The sequence below is a fragment of the Eulemur rufifrons genome, chromosome 7 (assembly GCF_041146395.1).
Source record: "Eulemur rufifrons isolate Redbay chromosome 7, OSU_ERuf_1, whole genome shotgun sequence".
NCBI classification, from domain to species: Eukaryota; Metazoa; Chordata; class Mammalia; order Primates; family Lemuridae; genus Eulemur; species Eulemur rufifrons.
The window spans coordinates 64,124,549-64,141,309 of NC_090989.1; the positions used below are offsets into that span (position 1 = coordinate 64,124,549).

The 16,761-nt window shown below is 43.4% G+C and overlaps 1 protein-coding gene across 1 annotated transcript; it reads left to right on the forward strand.

Moving 5' to 3' along the window:
• Window positions 1-981: 981 nt before the first annotated feature.
• On the forward strand, window positions 982-15,906 carry FBXO40 (F-box protein 40). The gene is made up of 3 exons (XM_069471976.1): window positions 982-1,068; window positions 11,381-13,294; window positions 15,691-15,906. The coding sequence occupies exons 1-3, from the start codon at window positions 982-984 to the stop codon at window positions 15,904-15,906; spliced, it is 2,217 nt and encodes a 738-aa protein (XP_069328077.1).
• Window positions 15,907-16,761: the final 855 nt, after the last annotated feature.

Consider the following 16,761-nt stretch of genomic DNA (forward strand, 5'->3'; position numbering starts at 1 on the left):
TGTGCTTTATGTATTTAACATATTAATGCATTAATTAATATGTTAACACAGATCCACGTAGTCACACCAAGTGTTATTTCCATTTCATAACTGGGAAAACTGAGAGAGTGGTTAAGTAACTTGGTCAAAATCACATTCTTAGAAATTAATAAATTCAGGATTCTATATTTTCTTTCCTCAGAAGATAGCTGAATGAGTTTATTTGAAGAGCGTAAGATAAAGAACACTAGACAGGGAGTTCGAAGAACTGAGCAGGTCTTTCCTCTGGCTCTTCCGCTAGTGACCTGTGTGACCTTGGATGCGCAATTTACTTTCTCTGAACCTCTGTCTCCTTGTCGGTAAAAAGAGGAAGCTGGGCTAAATGATAGCTAAGCCTTCTACTACCTCTAATTCTCTCTCACTGGACTTACATCCCTGCCCAATTTCTGAATTACAAACTCTCCCTTTCCCAGCCACCTGGAAAAGACAAAGACTAAGAGAGGACAGCCACTTACTTGTCATGACAAGAAACAGGAGATACAGAAGCAGGACAGCTTGTCACTTGCACAAGTTGCTGCTTCAGCCAGTGATGGGTTTGGGTGAGAAGCATGGTTATAATTAGAGCAGCGGCCCGTCCTGAATTCTCCACTAGCCTCCTCCAGCACAGCTGGGCCTGCCTACTGCACATGCAGGAGTCTGAGAGGCTGCTTTGGCCTTGAAAAATGATCCTTCTTAAAAGGATTTTCCTCCTTCCTCGAGGGAAAGAAAACCCATTGATATAAAACCACACTTCCCATCTGGTTTCCCCTGCTAAATGCCACTCCAGTAGAGACCCAGTGTTGATAAATACGGAGGAAGGAAAAAGTCGTAAGCTGAGCCTTGGTCACATTGCCGCTTGTGATATAGTTTTATTTTTAACTTCGAAACACTTGAACTATTTGTGTTGAAGATTTCTCTCCTTTCCCTGCCTTCCCAACAGAGCTCTGTCCTCTGCTGCAGCGGATGCACCCCAGCCACCTCCCCACGATCTGCTTGCGCACAATCAGGGACACAGGTGAAGCAGATGCTGACTCAGCCCGTTCCATTCAGGTAAGCTTTGCAAACATGAGCAGGTGCAGTAAGGGGACATTCGGAGGGTGAACATGCAAACAAGGCTGAGGTGCACATCACCTTTGTGCCCTGAGGAGGAGGGTTGTTAGGCAAATTAGTTATGTATAGAGGGAAAAGGGCTAGCACTGAGAATGAGAGCCAGCCACGTGTAAACTCTTGTTTCAAATTTAAAATCTTAGAAGAAGAGATCACCTGCTTTCTGACAGCTTAGTTTTTTTCCTTCTACAATCAATCAGGATAGTTATGTGATATCTTTAATTACACCGTGGTAATGGGGGTGAGGTTGGGGGACAGAGACAATGATGAGGAAATAGGTGGGAGGCCCAGAACTCTTACTTTCTAAAGTCCAAGTGCTGTGATCTTTTCTCCCATCAACATTTGCATGTAGCTTAATTTCCATTTCCTGTGTCACACCACCAGTTAATGTAGCACAACTGTATTTACTGCATGTACTACTGAAACTCTGCCTGCAGAGTTTAAAACCATTTTTCCTCCAACAATATTCCCTAAATGTGGCTCTCTCCTCCCCAGCTCTCTTGAATCCAAAATGCATCCATAGAACATAAGTGCAAGTATTTTACAAGTTGAAAAACTTATATAGGCTTATGCACCCAAATAAAAAACTGTTACAAATCTGAAATTTGCAAATCCAGAGGAACAAAAGTAACATGACTAATGTTACTTGGGGTATCAAAAGTTATAAAATGTAGACAGATTATTTCTAGCTTCTGGAGTAACTGTATAGTGTTGCATGCACAAAAAAAAATTGGCAGGGGTAAAGGAGCAGTGTTTATTTCCTTGTTTTTCTTTGGTTCAAAGTTCAACTAAGGACATCCTGGGAAGTGGCCTATGCAGCAAAAGGGATTATGTACCCTGTGAACTTTGAAGTGTACAGACTGAAGCCACCAACCAAGTAAAAAGAGGACTAAGGCAACTACTCAGACACCCTAATCCTGGTTCCTTTCTGCTTACCTCTGAAACCCCCATGTGTACCCCATGACTCTGGGTTATAATTATACCTGTTTGCTGGGCACAATCAAATTCACTGTGTATAATTACCTAACTTCATTTAATTTTTCCAGGGTTTTCATGGCATGGAGGTCTCCAAGGTGCATGCTAGGGTGCTGTCCCAGTGACACTAGGGTGTGTTGGCCTAGGAGTAACTGAGCAGATAGGCCTGACTCACAGCTACCCCAGATAACCCAGCTACTTACTCACTTTCTTAGCCAATACAACAGCAATTTAAAATACTGATACCAATACACAAGCACCAGATATGAGAATTAATTAGCTAATTAAATAACTAAAAAGTTTAAAGGTAGAAAGATTTCTAGCATAGATGGAAAACTGCAGATCATGATGTTGAATAGATCTGGGGGAGGATGATTATGTTTTTAGGGTATAGTGAAGGTACTGAAATCATAGCCCATAAGCCCAAGATTGTAGAACCAGGTGTGGGAATTATCCTCAGCAAACTGTGTTAAAATTTCAAGAGTGAAGGTGGGCATGGTGGCTCATGCTTGTAATCCTAACACTTTGGGAGCTGGAGGCGAGAGGATTGCTTGAGGCCAAGAGTTCAAAGAGACCCCATCTCTATAAAAAAAAGAAAAATTAGCCAGGCACGGTGGCCCATGTCTATAGTCCCAGCTACTCGGGAGGCTGAGGCAGGAAGATGACTTGAGTCCAGGAGTCTGAGGTTGCTGTGAGCTATGATGGCACCACTGCACTCTAGCCTGGGTGACAGAGCAAGACTGTGTCTCAAAAAAAAAAAAAAACAAGAGGCAAAGGGATTGCTTTGTTAACTTTATACATTTACCTGGAATTAAATATCTCCATAGCAGAGAAATAGGTCAACAATGTATAATTAAAGCAACTAATTTGATGGCTGGCTAAAAAGTTAAAAGTTAAAGAATATCTTTGACCTTTAACTTTTAATCTTGTCACCTTCACTGAAGTTAAAGTTCACAAATAAAATCATTATTGCCAGGGCTAGCCACATGAGGAGGCACAATAGTTAGTCACTGACATCATGCCAGGTGCTGAGAAGGCCCCTTGCCTAAAAATATCTCCCTGACATCAACCCTGGCTGCCTACTAACTTTAAAATCACAGTAAAGAATGTTAAAACTATTATCTGTTAATCCCATTCTCTTTTGCTTGAGTCACTGATTTAAATACACCTGCCATATGTGTTATCATGACTCGGTTGGCCGGTGACACCAGTCACCACCTCCTCCTCCTCATTCTTCCAGGCCCCGTCCTAGTCTGCCCTTGGCGCCATCTAAATTGCCAGCACGCCCTTGGCCACCACCATGCAGGTAGCTCTGTGTGGCGCTATGGTTTCTACACTCTCTCAATAAACATCAAGGTAAAGTAGGAAAAAGGCATGTGAGTAGAGCCAGAGGCCCTGGGAACATGGGCAAGACTCTTTAACTTCTCTGGGCCTGTGTTCTCCACTAGGAAATACAGAGTTAATTCATCTAGACCTTTTCCTTTCAAAGTGAGGTCCTTGGACCTTCAGCACTGCCTGGAGCTGGTTATCAGGGAAGAATCTCAGGTCTCAGCCCAGTCCTACTGGATCTGAATCTGCATTCTAAAAAGATTGCCCAGGTGATTTCTGTGCACTTTGAAGTTTGAGAAGCTCCTGAATAGAGGGTTTCTGGTTATTAGCCTAATCCAAATTCCTGATTCTATGACTCCAAGTGTTTAAAAGAATGTGTTGTTCTTTTTTAATCCTCTGGAAGCAATTCTGGCAGCACTCAGAGTGTCTGTTTTAATTTGAGCCCACTGAAGTCTTTTCCATTCAGTGAAGGCTACATTAATCTAACATGAAAAGATTTCTTTTTCTGCGTTAAAACAAAAACACCCCCAATTAGCATACATCTGACATCACTACACTCTCCTAAAGTTGTTTCAAATTGCTCTCACAGCTCCTTCTTTATGCTGCCTTCTTTAGGGTTCTATTCAATTTAATTCAATTCAGTCCCACTCAAAGAACATTGATTGAGTGCTGGGGACAGTGTCAGCTGCACTCACTCTCCAGTCCCCAGGAGCCCATTCCCACGGGTCCTCCAGACCGTTGGTATTCCCGTCAGAGCTCCTACCACTGCCTGCACATACCTGCTGGCCGCAGCACTTGGGCTCCAACGTGGCCTGTCTTCAGAACCTCTCACCACTCACAGCATCACAGCAACTTCCAGCGGGTTGTGCTAACTCGCACAGCCAATCACAGAGAGAAGCCAAGTCCAATCAGCACCCTCCGTTTCTTCTTAATGAGCAGAATAAGTAGGTGAACACTAAACATTACAAATTTGGGCCTAGGAAACAAAGATGCCCTCAAGTTGTTTTTGTGGCATCTAAAAGGTCCCAGGTCTGAAGCAGTACTTTCTGAATTCCTAAGTGCTTAGGGGTCAAAAGGGGTTGGGGGAGGTAGGAGGATTTACATTCTTAAAAGAATAAGATAAGATTCTTTTTAAAAAAAAATAGGGTTTGGAGATTATTAAGCTGGTAATGGTGCATAAGATAGTTGGACCGAGGAGGAATTGAAAATTGAAAGGTCAGCCAAGGGCTACAGGAGGATGTAACAGGAAGAAATGAAAGTCTGGACAAGGGAGGTGACCATGACAATGACCTTCCTCATGGAGGAAGGACTAACAGTTGAGTTACTCATATATTAGACACTTTCCCTATTTTATCTCATTTGATGCAGATACAATCCTATGGCTTATGATGAGCCCTATTTTATGAATGAATAAATTAGCTTTAGGGAGATTAAATAACATCAAAAATTACTCAGCTAATTCACGAGAGTGCTCATCGATTTACCTTGTATTCGGGGTGTCAGGCGAGCCTCTGTGGAGGTAACATGGAAGCTGAAATCTATAATAAATGGCAAAAAGGAGCCCACAGGGCAAATAAGGAGCAGAGGAAGGTCCTCTTGGTAGGAAGAGTAAGTACAAAGGCCCTACGCTGGGATGAGTGACAAGGCTGGGGCAAAGTGCACGAGGGTACAAGGCCAGGTGCAAGCAGGAAACAGCTCCTGCAGGGCCTTGTGGGCCAAGGTAAGGACTTCACGGTTTAGCCCTTGTGATGGGAATCCTATTAAGTGGGAAAGTATAACCTAATTTTTAAAATCACTCTGCTGGTGAATATGGATGAGGTGGTGCGAGATGGGAGGGGTGGCACTGGTTATAAAGCCATTGCACCAGATTGGATGAGAGATGATGGTGCCTGGACTCCGGCAGTGGTGGTGGAAATAGAAGTGGATAGAATTTGCCCATGGCTTTCCAGATCTTTCATCAAGGCCTTCCTATCTAACTGGTAGTAGTTCCTTTTTGACTGGGACACAATACCAAGCTGCTTCTAGCTCAGTGGTTCTCAAATTTGAGCTTACATCAGGATCAGGTGGATTCCGTAGGCCTGGGCTGGGGCCCAGGAGTTTGCATTTCTAACCAGCTCACAGGTAATGCTGATGCTATTGAGACCCACTGTTCTAGCTACCTTGCCTTTGCTTATCAATTTACTCCTTTCTGAGTAGTCCACACAGCACCACAACCTGCATCAAATCAAGTCGTTACCCCCTTGCTGGGTTCTAAATGCTTCCCAAGTTCTTTAAAGAAACAGCCATGCCTCAAACTCACACACCTGGTTCTTCCACTGACTTACATTCCATTTAAAACTACACCCAGTACAACCAGTAAAATCTAGTTCCATATAGATCTTTGGACTATTTAAGCCTAAATTATATTATTTTGACTGTTGTCTCCTCTAAACAGAAGAACTTTAAAACTCATGTTCTGGGGAGAGTGTGTTGGCCATATACTTGACTGAAGTTCATTTTTAAGAGGATGGCTGTATTGCCTTCCCGGGTAGAAAGCAAGACTTTAAAGGTGAACATAGGGCATAGAAATTGTAGGGGGAAATGGCATCTGGATAACCATTCTCTGTCTCAGGCATAGGTTTTTGTCAACTTTCTCACAGTGAAGAGTTTCTATAATCTGTGTGCTCTGATTTAGTAGGCGTTTCATTTTAAATCTCAGAATCCATATTGTAGTGCAGATTTTTAATCCTAAACCCTTCCCTTTCACATTTATAGTCCCTGAAATGCAAAGCCATCGGCCCTAAATGCTCCTCTTTTTCCCTCTACTCAGAGGGGGCACGGTATGGGTTGTGGCCCAGAAGAGTCCAATCTGGAAAGAGTCTCCTGTGAACACTATTCTGTGCCTCAACTCTAGCCATGGGCTTGCACTCTCCCCAGATCATGAGGACGGACCACATACGTCTGTGAGTCTCTGAGGGACAAAGTGTGGTGTAGGAAAAGGTACAAAGTATGAAGCCAGAGAAACCTAGGCCTCTTCATGCCTCGGTATCCTTAGCTCTAAACTAGGAATGGCAATATCCACCTCATACGGTTGCTGTGAAAATTAAATGAGATATTTTATAAAAGCACATAAAAGACACTAAAATTTTATTTCTCTTCCTCCCTGACACCCAAAACTCAGAGAAACCTCTCAACCTAGGAAAGTCAGACAAACCCCATGGAGGATAAGGATCCAGTCACCCTGTCACTGTGGACTGGAACAGAGAGGATTAAGAGAATAGGCCATCTTCTATCACAAGGCAAACCAATGATATATCTAATTTGATCAATTTCAGGCAACACCAATTGGCTCCAATTTAAGGTGACCAATCAATTGTCCATATTCACCTGGGACTGGGGACTTTCAGTGCTAAACCAGGAGAGTCCCAGGCAAACGAGGATGATGGATCACCCTACTCACCCAGCCATAATCGCGCTATCAGGAATTCCAGATTGACCCTTATCTCAGTAGGAACAATTTCCCTCCGATATACCACAAAGGGTTCACATGTGATTTTTTTGTGCCCTTACACTATATTTGTCTTTCTTCCTTCCACTGCCAAACTGCTTCAGAGTGGTCACTTGCCATGCCCTTCTACTCCGCACACGTCCTCTCTCAAAGTCACTCACCTGGTATAGCTCCAGAGCCTGGCAGAAGGTCTTTAAATAGCAACATTTAAAAAAGCATCTTTGTTGTCCACTGTCATTGTTTTCTCTTAAAGGGATATTTTCAAATAACTTCAAAGAGGTGGAGAGCAATAAGGCTATACCACAAATGTTTCCAGCTTCAATAATACTGTTCCCTAGAAGCATACTCTTTAATGCTGAAGGGTAAGAAATGACTGGGCTTAGAGTTCATCACAATGTACCTCTAGCCAGACATATCCCTGCTGCTGGAGCAGAGTTCTCACTACACAGATGGAGCACATAGACCTAGCCAGCCCTTCTTCTCTCTTCCCAGGGACTGAGCTCAAGTTCAGAGTGGCAGAACAGGGTGGCAAGTATGAAGTTAGACATTGCTGGTACTGGTAGCTTTGTTCACATAGGCTTGTTCCATTTGTGATCGGCCTCTTCTTCCCCACCTACAAACTACCAGGAGACTCAGAATCAGCCAGACTCCATCCTTATTGATGAATTTCTCTTCTGTATAGAAAGTGGATGGTCACATTCTCCCAAGCAGGACAAAGGCCTTGCCAATACTGTAGTGTGTGCTTAATAGCTTTCTCCTCCCCTCCGTGCAAGCAACACATTTTGAATGGCCAAGGGTCCCACTGCACAGCTGAATTGTCACATTTGAGCTCTTTGGGAATCTCTCATAAGCAGTGGCATTGTCATCATTGTTCTTAACTTTGCAGTAGTATTTGAAGCTCATGATCTCATCACTTCCCAAAGGCCCCATCTCCAAATACCCTCACATTGGAGATTAGATTTCAACATATGAATTTTAGGGGGAACACAAATGTTCAGACCACAGCACAGTCCATCCCTCTCAGCCATCCCATTCTGCTCAGTTTCTTCTCTGGCTTTAACACCTTGGTTTAACTTCTACTAGGCCCTGAATCTCTTTGATGTTCTGGCTTGCAACTTTTTATCTGCCTCCTGATTCAGGCTATTAGGAGTATAAAGCATTCTGGCATGATCCCTTTTTCACACTTAATAGCACCAGTGGGACGTAGAACAAGGGTTCTCATTTATTAATGTGCATAAGATTCAGACGGGGAGTATGTTAAGTATGTAAATTACAGGAACACACCTTGGCTCAGGTCAGGGATGTGGCCAGCATCTATAACAGTAGAACTTTCTATAAAGATGGAAATGTTCTATTCTGTGTTGTTCACTAGAGCAGCTAATAACTACATGTGGCTTTTGAGCACGTGAAATGGGGCTAGCATGACTGAGGAACTGAATTATTTTATTTCATTTTGATTAATTTACATTTAAATAGCCAGCCACATGTGGCTGGTGACTACTATATTGAACAGTGCAGACTATAGGTTTGACAAGCATCACAGCTGATTCTAATGGACAATAGTCTCTAAGAATCACTATAACAAGCAGTCCAGGTGACCCTAATGCTAACTTACTAGCACATGGCAGGTAATCAACAAATGTATGTTGGATGGATGGATGGATGGATAGGTGGATGAACAAACAAATAAATGAATGAAAAAGACTGCAGTTTCCCTGAGATTTAAGGCTGTCTCTCTGAAAAAGAACAGCTAGGGGACTGTTCTAGATTAAAAGAAGCTGAAAAGTCTTAACACCCAAATGCAATAAATTGACCTTTAAAAGATCCTTCAAAAATTAAGAATTAAAAAAAAATACAATAGACACTTTTAGGACAACTGAAGAAATTTAAATATAGACAACATGTTACATGATATTAGAAAAATTATTTTTAGTTTTCATATATGAGATAATGCTATTGTGATTACAAAGGAAAATGTCCTTATTCTTAGAAAACACATGCTGAAGTACTTAGGGATGAAGTATCATATCAGCAACTTATTTTCAAGTGGTTTGGCCAAAAATGTGTGTATGTGCGCATGTATGGGGACTTGAGAGAGAGCGCAGAGAGAAGAGAGAGAGAGCACAAAAATGGCAAAATGTTAAAAATTGTTGAATCTAGATAGAATATATTTGGGTGTTCATTGTATATATTACTTCACCTTTTGTGTGTGTTTGAAATACTTCCAAAAAAAGTTGGGGAAAAATTAACCCACATGAATTGGCAAATCCTAAAGTAAAATAACATTTTAAAATTCTGCATCTTCTGACTTTTGGATGCTGACCTCCCTACCCCACTCCAGACTAACACAGTGCCAAAATTCCTACAAATTCTCTAGACCAGGTACTGCAAACTTGCAACCTGCTGATTTTATCTAGTCAGTGTTCACGTTTTTTTTTCTTGGCTCAAATAGAGTGTTGTTGTCTTTTTAAATTAGTTTCCAATATTTAAAATTCTGAGGATTCTTATTTTGATAAATTATATAATAAAATATTTTGCATTATTATGAAATATAAAGCACTTATTTTATAATAGCAAACATGTATAGATCACTCCCTATGAGACAAGCACTGTTCTAAGAGTTTCATGTGTATTTAACTCATTTACTCCTCACAACAACACTGTGGGATAGGTACAATTATTATCCTCCCTTTACAGATGGGGAAACTGATGAACAAAGAGGTTAAACAACTTTCTCAAAGTCTCATAACTACGACGTGTAGCGTCACTGTTGAAACCTGTGCAGTCTGCCTCCTAACCACTACACTATACCACCACTCACAGAAGTCTGCCTCCCCGCTTTCTCTGGAAAAACCAGAAGATCTGGCAACACATTCCACATGAGACCAACTGACTAGAGCTGAGTAATTTAATTCCCCTGAAAGCAGGGCCCTTCTCTTCCGCTTGCCTGAGTCTCCTCTCTGTGGGTTTCTGGGGCCTTTGGGGTTTTGTCCCCTCCTCCAGCCATAGCACCACTGAATACACCAGGGCAAATGGCACGGGATGGATGGATATTTTACAGACACTGACATACTGCCCCAGACCAAGCTGGACATCAGGCTGACCTCTAAGTAGACAGGAAGCCCCCATGGGAGAGAAGGTTAGAAGGTAACTTGGTCCAGACTGGGGGTGGAAGGATGCCTGGAATGCCAGGATAATTGCAAGTAGATAATGGGGAGATAATGGGGAAGTTCCTCATGCCATGCTCGGTAACATGTCCCATAGGAGGGCAGTGTGGGTCAGTGAAAAGATCATGGGCCAATGTGGCCTGGGTGGCAAAGTTGATTGTATCGCTGTGTGACCTGGGACAGGTTACTTAACTTCTTCAAGCTTCTGTTGCCTTGACTGCAAAATGGGGACAAGGACACCTCCAAGGTGGCAGAAGGAATTAAATGAGAGACAATGTGAAGTCTCTTTGGCCCTTGTGAATATAGATAACCACAATGCTTTTCTCACTAATCTTACTTATCATTCATACTCATATTTTCATATTTTCCCCTAGACTTAAGCAGTAAGAAGAAATTGGGAAGCTATGGTAAGTACCAGGTGCTTTGTTGGAGTTTTGCGTTCCAGAGGTCCAGGTCTTGCTTTATTTAGCCTTTAGCTCAAGCATCTGGCAGACTTGTCCTTATGGTTTGATGGTATTTATCAGCTTTTTGTCAAACCAAAGATGCTGAACAGAACTTGGAAGAAATTGACACAGTAAGGAGAAAGCAGAGAGTTGAGAAAGATCTGTGAGCAAAGATTTTTAGTGAAAATTTAAAAATAAAATAGCAAAAAAGCCAGCAATGATCTAAATGGCTAACGATTCCTTCATTCCACAACCATTATTGAGTACAAAGACCTACAAAGGTTTAGGCCCCGCGCCAGACGCTAGGGATGCAAACGTGAGCAACACCAGACAGGACGGCTGTCCTCCTCGCGCGCCCTCTGGTGGTAATTGGTTGAATAACAGCACACCCATATTCTGGAACGTTACACTGCCATTATGCAGAAAGTAAACAAAGAATAATTAATAAGACAGTCCATTAGTCTCCTGTTCTAATACCAAGTTAAAAAGCAGGATGCAAAATTGTGTTCATAGTATTAACTGTGTAATGTAAGTCACCCATAATCCACAACTCAAAAATAACAGTTGTCAACAGTGTAGTCCATTACATTCAGCTTTTTTTTATACTCTAAACATACCCCCCAATGAACTATTAGAAAAATTTTAAAAGAGTGTTTATAGTTGTTATTTCTGGATTGTGGGATTATGATTGACTTTTGCTTTCTTCTCTGTGATTCTCTATATAGTAAAAGGTTTCTACAAATAGTACGTATAAACAGGAATTAAGTCCATTAAAACACACTCACAGACATGCGTAGAGCTTCTCTTCCAGCATTCACTTGTTTTCTCTTTCCCGTTGCCCATGATGTGTGCAGGGCAGGGCACGCAGGCCCCTCCCGGGGCAGCACAGGCATTGTGAGGGATGCTTCAACCGCCACTGCCATGCTCCGGTGGAGCCCAGCGTCTCCTGCCTGGTGATAAACTGCCACCTGCTCTGCGGTGCTGCCTTCCACATGTGCAAAGAGGCAGAGCACGCGCTTCTCTGCCCGTTGGAGCAGGTTCCGTGCCTCAATTCGGAATACGGCTGTCCCCTTTCCATGTCCCGCCACAAGCTGGCCAAGCACCTGCAGGTGTGCCCCGCCAGCGTGGTCTGCTGCTCCATGGAGTGGAACCGCTGGCCAAACGTGGACTCGGAAACCACCCTTCACGAGAACATCATGAAAGAGCCTCCCAGCGAGGAGTGTTTGGACACAGCCCTGGCCCTGCAGGACCAGAAAGTCCTCTTCAGATCCTTGAAAATGGTAGAACTTTTCCCAGAAACTAGAGATGCCACTGAGGAGGAACCAGCTGTGAATGGGGAAGCCAGCCTGGAGGACGTGGGAGGAGCGGTGGGAGGAGTCGATGCCGGTTTGCCGCACGGCTGCCTGTCGGCAACTAACGGGGAGGCGGCAGAGCTGAGTCAAGAAGAACGCGAGGCCTTAGCCAAAACCAAAGAAGGGATGGACCTGGACAAGTTTGGCAAGTGGGAAAATATGTTCAGCAAAGAGCATGCAGCCTCTGCTTTAGCAAAGTCCTCAGCAAGCTGTGAGAGCAAGAGCAGGAATGGCTCAGGGAAAGAACAGACTTCCGGTGGCAAGAACAAGGCAGAGGGAGAGGGCACTGCCAAAGAGAAAGAACCACAGGAAAACCAGAAACAGCGGGACTTTCACACAACCGTGGAAACGACAGGGCTTGCCCCTTGGCAGGATGGTGTTCTGGAAAGATTGAAAACAGCTGTGGATGCAAAGGACTATAATATGTATCTAGTGCACAACGGGCGGATGCTTATTCACTTTGGCCAGATGCCGGCTTGTACGCCTAAGGAGAGAGACTTTGTTTATGGCAAGCTTGAGGCTCAGGAAGTTAAGACTGTTCACACCTTCAAAGTTCCTGTGAGCTACTGTGGAAAGCGAGCTCGACTTGGAGATGCCATGTTGAGCTGTAGGCCAAGTGAGCACAAGGCCGTGGATACTTCAGATTTGGGCATCACTGTGGAGGACCTGCCCAAAGCAGATCTCATCAAGACCACCCTCCAGTGTGCTTTGGAAAGAGAACTCAAAGGTCACGTCATCTCTGAATCCAGGAGCATTGATGGGCTGTTCATGGATTTTGCCACACAGACATACAACTTTGAGGCAGAACAGTTTTCCTCTGGGACAGTGCTAGCTGACCTCGTAACCCCTGCCAGCCCTGGGGGACTCCACGTGGAGCTCCACAGCGAGTGTGTGACCAGGAGACACAACAAGAGCAGCTCTGCTTTCACTTTCACTTGCAACAAATTCTTCAGGAGGGATGAATTCCCCCTGCACTTCAAGAATGTTCACACAGACATTCAGTCATGTCTCAACGGCTGGTTCCAGCACCGATGCCCCCTCGCCTACTTGGGATGCACATTTGTTCAAAACTATTTCCGTCCCCCAGGGCAAAAGGCAAAGGTGATCTATAGTCAGGAGCTCAAGACCTTTGCCATCAAGCCAGAGGTTGCTCCAGAGCTGAGTGAGGGAAGGAAAAACAACCGTCTCTCAGGCCACAGAGGAAAAAGCCAGAATTCTCTAACCAGCCTGCCCCTGGAGATTTTGCAGTACATTGCTGGGTTCTTAGACAGCATCAGCCTGTCCCAGCTCTCCCAGGTGTCCGTGCTGATGAGGAATATCTGCGCCACTTTGCTACAAGAGAGAGGGATGGTCCTGCTGCAATGGAAGAAGAAGAGGTATTCCCACGGAGGCACCTCCTGGAGAGTCCACAGACAGGCAAGTAAACACTCATTTATTTATTTATTCATTCATTCCTCAAATATTTATTAAGAGCTTCTTATGTGCCAAGCACTGCACTAGGCATTGGAACAGCTGCTGGAAATAAAACTGACTCAAAGAGGCCAGTCTAGAACATACAAATAGCAACCCAGATGGTAGTGCCGTTTATCTCTAATGTTTCCTCAATATCTTCCATTTGCTCACATGATCCATTCTCCTTCCTTCTCCACGCTGGTCTGCCCCCAGGAGGCTGATCTGTACAGATTGCCTCAGCTAGCTCCCTAGCCCTCCACCTGCCAGTGGGGCTAATCTAATGGATTGTATCAGCAGGAGATGGAAGGCAGGGGAAGAGTGAGAGTGAAGTATCTTTTTCTCCTTGCATGCTTCCTCTCCTTCATGACACTTTGAACTGTCCCTCCACGGAAGGTGGCACTCTCTACACAGTTACTCTCGGTCCCAATGACCTTCCTTCTGCCTCCCCTCCAGGCCTAAAGCAGTAACTCTCTAGCCCTGAGTACACACCGGCCTACCTGTTTGTAAAGCATTCCTTTTTAAAATCTTACTCAGACTACCCAGTTTGAGTGTGCCATCTTTTCCTGCTCAGACTCTGATTGATACAGTAGGCCAACAAACTCTCCTCAGTTCCATGTCAACTAATTTTTTAGAACAGTTTTTGCCTTTGAGAAAGGCATTTTGGGATTCTAAATAAATTTGGCCCACTGATCCCCCCTCCCCCTGGTTCAAATGCTAATTTAATTTTTCCAAAAACTCTGCTGTATAAATCAAAGAATCTTTCCCTTAGGAAAAATGTTACTCCTTTTTCCTTGTGAGTCATGTCTGTTTAACTGTGTTATCACTCCTACCAGCTTGGACCATACATATGTGAGACTCCTAATTGTTCATCTCTCAGGTGATCATAGCATCCTTTCTCAGGGTAAATATGTTGATAATATGAAAAATGAATTTATGATGCCTACTTAGGCCAATAATTCTATAATCTCACTGTTGAGTTTCTTCCTAATATATGGGTATTTGCAAACTGGCATTGGAGAGTTAGAATTGTTGATTAACTATTTTTATTGATTATATCTAAAACATCTTATATATTTCACCCATTATTTATTCCCTGAGCACTCTTCTTCAAAAAATGATTATAAGGCTGTCCCTCATGTATCCATGTCTGCATCCATTTGTTAAATAAACACTGACTGCCTGTGCTAGGGATAAACTTGAACGAGACCAAGATACTGCCCTCAGGAATAGTATTGTCTAAAACTGCTAATATCTTCCTCTATAAAATCAGATGCAAATAATTTAATTTAAATACTAGAAGTCCCATTCTTTGGCTCAAGCTTGTCCCCAATTCAATGACTGCTGACCATTCTTAGATATCATTTGGTATGAACTTATTTCCTTGCAGAAAGGAAAATAATTTAGTTGGTACTAAAGGATACTGCTATTAACATGGCTTTTTAAAGTAAAAAGACAGGTAGTTTTAAGATCCCAGGGAATACTTTTCTTATACAGGAATAATGACAAGAAATGGAGGGTGAAGTAGTTGGGTGGAAAGGGTATCAGGTTATATGCTTACTCTCATAATCATATTTTAAAATTATTGACTTTGCCACCACATCCCAGGTAGAAAGATCAGAGGATGTTTTACTGAGTACCAGACTCATAGAATTCTCCTATGAAATTCCTGTTCTAGTGAGACCCTTATTAGTTAGAATACTTTAATTTTAAGCAATAGAAAACCAACCTAAAGTTGGTTTCCTAAACAATAAAGGAATTTATTGTCTTATATAACTGAAAAGTCCAAAGGTAATGGCTTCAGGTAAGATTTGATCTAGCAGCTCAAAAAAAATGCCCCAACTGACCTTTTTTCTTTCTATTTTTTTCTTTTACTTCCTCAATAATGGCTCCATTCTAAGACAGTTCTCCCTTGGTGGTCCCTGGTAGCTGCTGACAGCTCCTAGGACTGCAGCTTCCCAGTTCAAGTACAGAAGGAGATAGACAATCTGGTTTTTGATATCTCAAACACAAGTTCTGGAGTAGACTCTCATTGGTACTAATTGTCCTGATTTGAACAGCTTGTCTACTCTAAAACTAATCACTGATGCTGGAGGGAACGTGGGGTGGGTATGTGTCAATACACTGACTGCTGTTAGCCATTCCCTCACAATTACAGGGCTGGCTGAGGAGATTATTAACTGGAAGGGGAAACTAGGAATTGGATGCTGGGGAAGGAACTAACAATGTCTGCAGCAGCCACTAAACACGCCAGAGGCTAATAACAGGAAGAAAAGAAAGGCCTTTCCTTACACTGTTCAAATAAAGCCAGCCGCAGGGTGTGGCCCCATTGTTCACCTGTGGGCTTCTCTCTTTCCCAACAGATCTGGCAGTTCAGCAGCCTCTTCTCCAAAATCAAGAGCTGGGAGTTTAATGAAGTCACCTCCATGTCCGAGCACCTGAAGACCTGTCCTTTCAACATTGTAGAGCGCAAAACTGACCCGATTCTTTTAACCAGCATGTGTGAGCCCCGTGAGCAGGCCCGAGAAAGCCTGGTCTCCACCTTTAGAGCCAGAGCACGAGGAAGATACACCTCCTAAAGATTCAGATGCCGCCAGTCTTGGATTTCTCCTTGGAGTTGCTGAAAGCATTGGTAGGACAGAGTGTGGTTTTGAAGACGCCCTTCAGTAAACTGCATATTTGCTTATCAGGGTGTATTGGAACACGCGATATTCAAATACAGAACCTCCACAGTCACACCAGACCTTCAAAACCTCTGTGGTCGCACAAGATCTACAAGCTTCCTAAGCTGTGGCTTGTAACCATAGTACCATATTGATGACTTAATTCCTTTCCTTTTTTTTCTTTTCCCTAAGATAGATCAGTCTGAGGATAAAATAAGTAACTTGAGGCCATTTGGAAAACAAACCCAACTCCTTAAGAGATGAGAGAGCAATGAAATTCCATAACTAGCACAGGCCTACTGCTTTTACACAGGGCTTTTAGTTTACAAAGCACTTCCGGATGTGTGGAGCAGGCAACGCAGGGAGGGGCTGAGGTGCAGAGAGTTACTTCCCGGGGCTCCCAGGGCGAAGGCGCATGTTGAAGGTGCTGGGGCTGGATCTGTCCTGTCAGTCAAGTCCAGGGCTTCTTTTAGTCCCCTACTACCTCTAAGCCCAGATACTGCTAACAGCCCAACAGAGTAGAGCCCCTGGCTGAGCTCAGCAGCCCGGAGGACACCACAGGCCAACAGATGAGGGGCCGACGTGAGGTCACGGTGTCTGTCATATAGCATCATGGCAACGTACAGGAGGAAAACCTTGAATAATGGAGAGTCCAAAGGAGACCCTATATTTATGGAGAAAATTAGGACAAAAAAGCTACAAGCCTACTTTTTAACATTTTAATAATGACTTAAAGCTGGGTGGAGTGGCGCATTCCTGTAATCCTAGCAC

Coding starts and splice junctions, on each gene's coding strand:
- FBXO40 (XM_069471976.1), top strand. CDS start 982: ATGCACCCCAGCCACCTCCCCACGATCTGCTTGCGCACAATCAGGGAC. Junction 1,069..11,380: donor ACTCAGCCCGTTCCATTCAG/GTAAGCTTTGCA, acceptor TGATGTGTGCAG/GGCAGGGCACGCAGGCCCCT. Junction 13,295..15,690: donor CCTGGAGAGTCCACAGACAG/GCAAGTAAACAC, acceptor CTTTCCCAACAG/ATCTGGCAGTTCAGCAGCCT.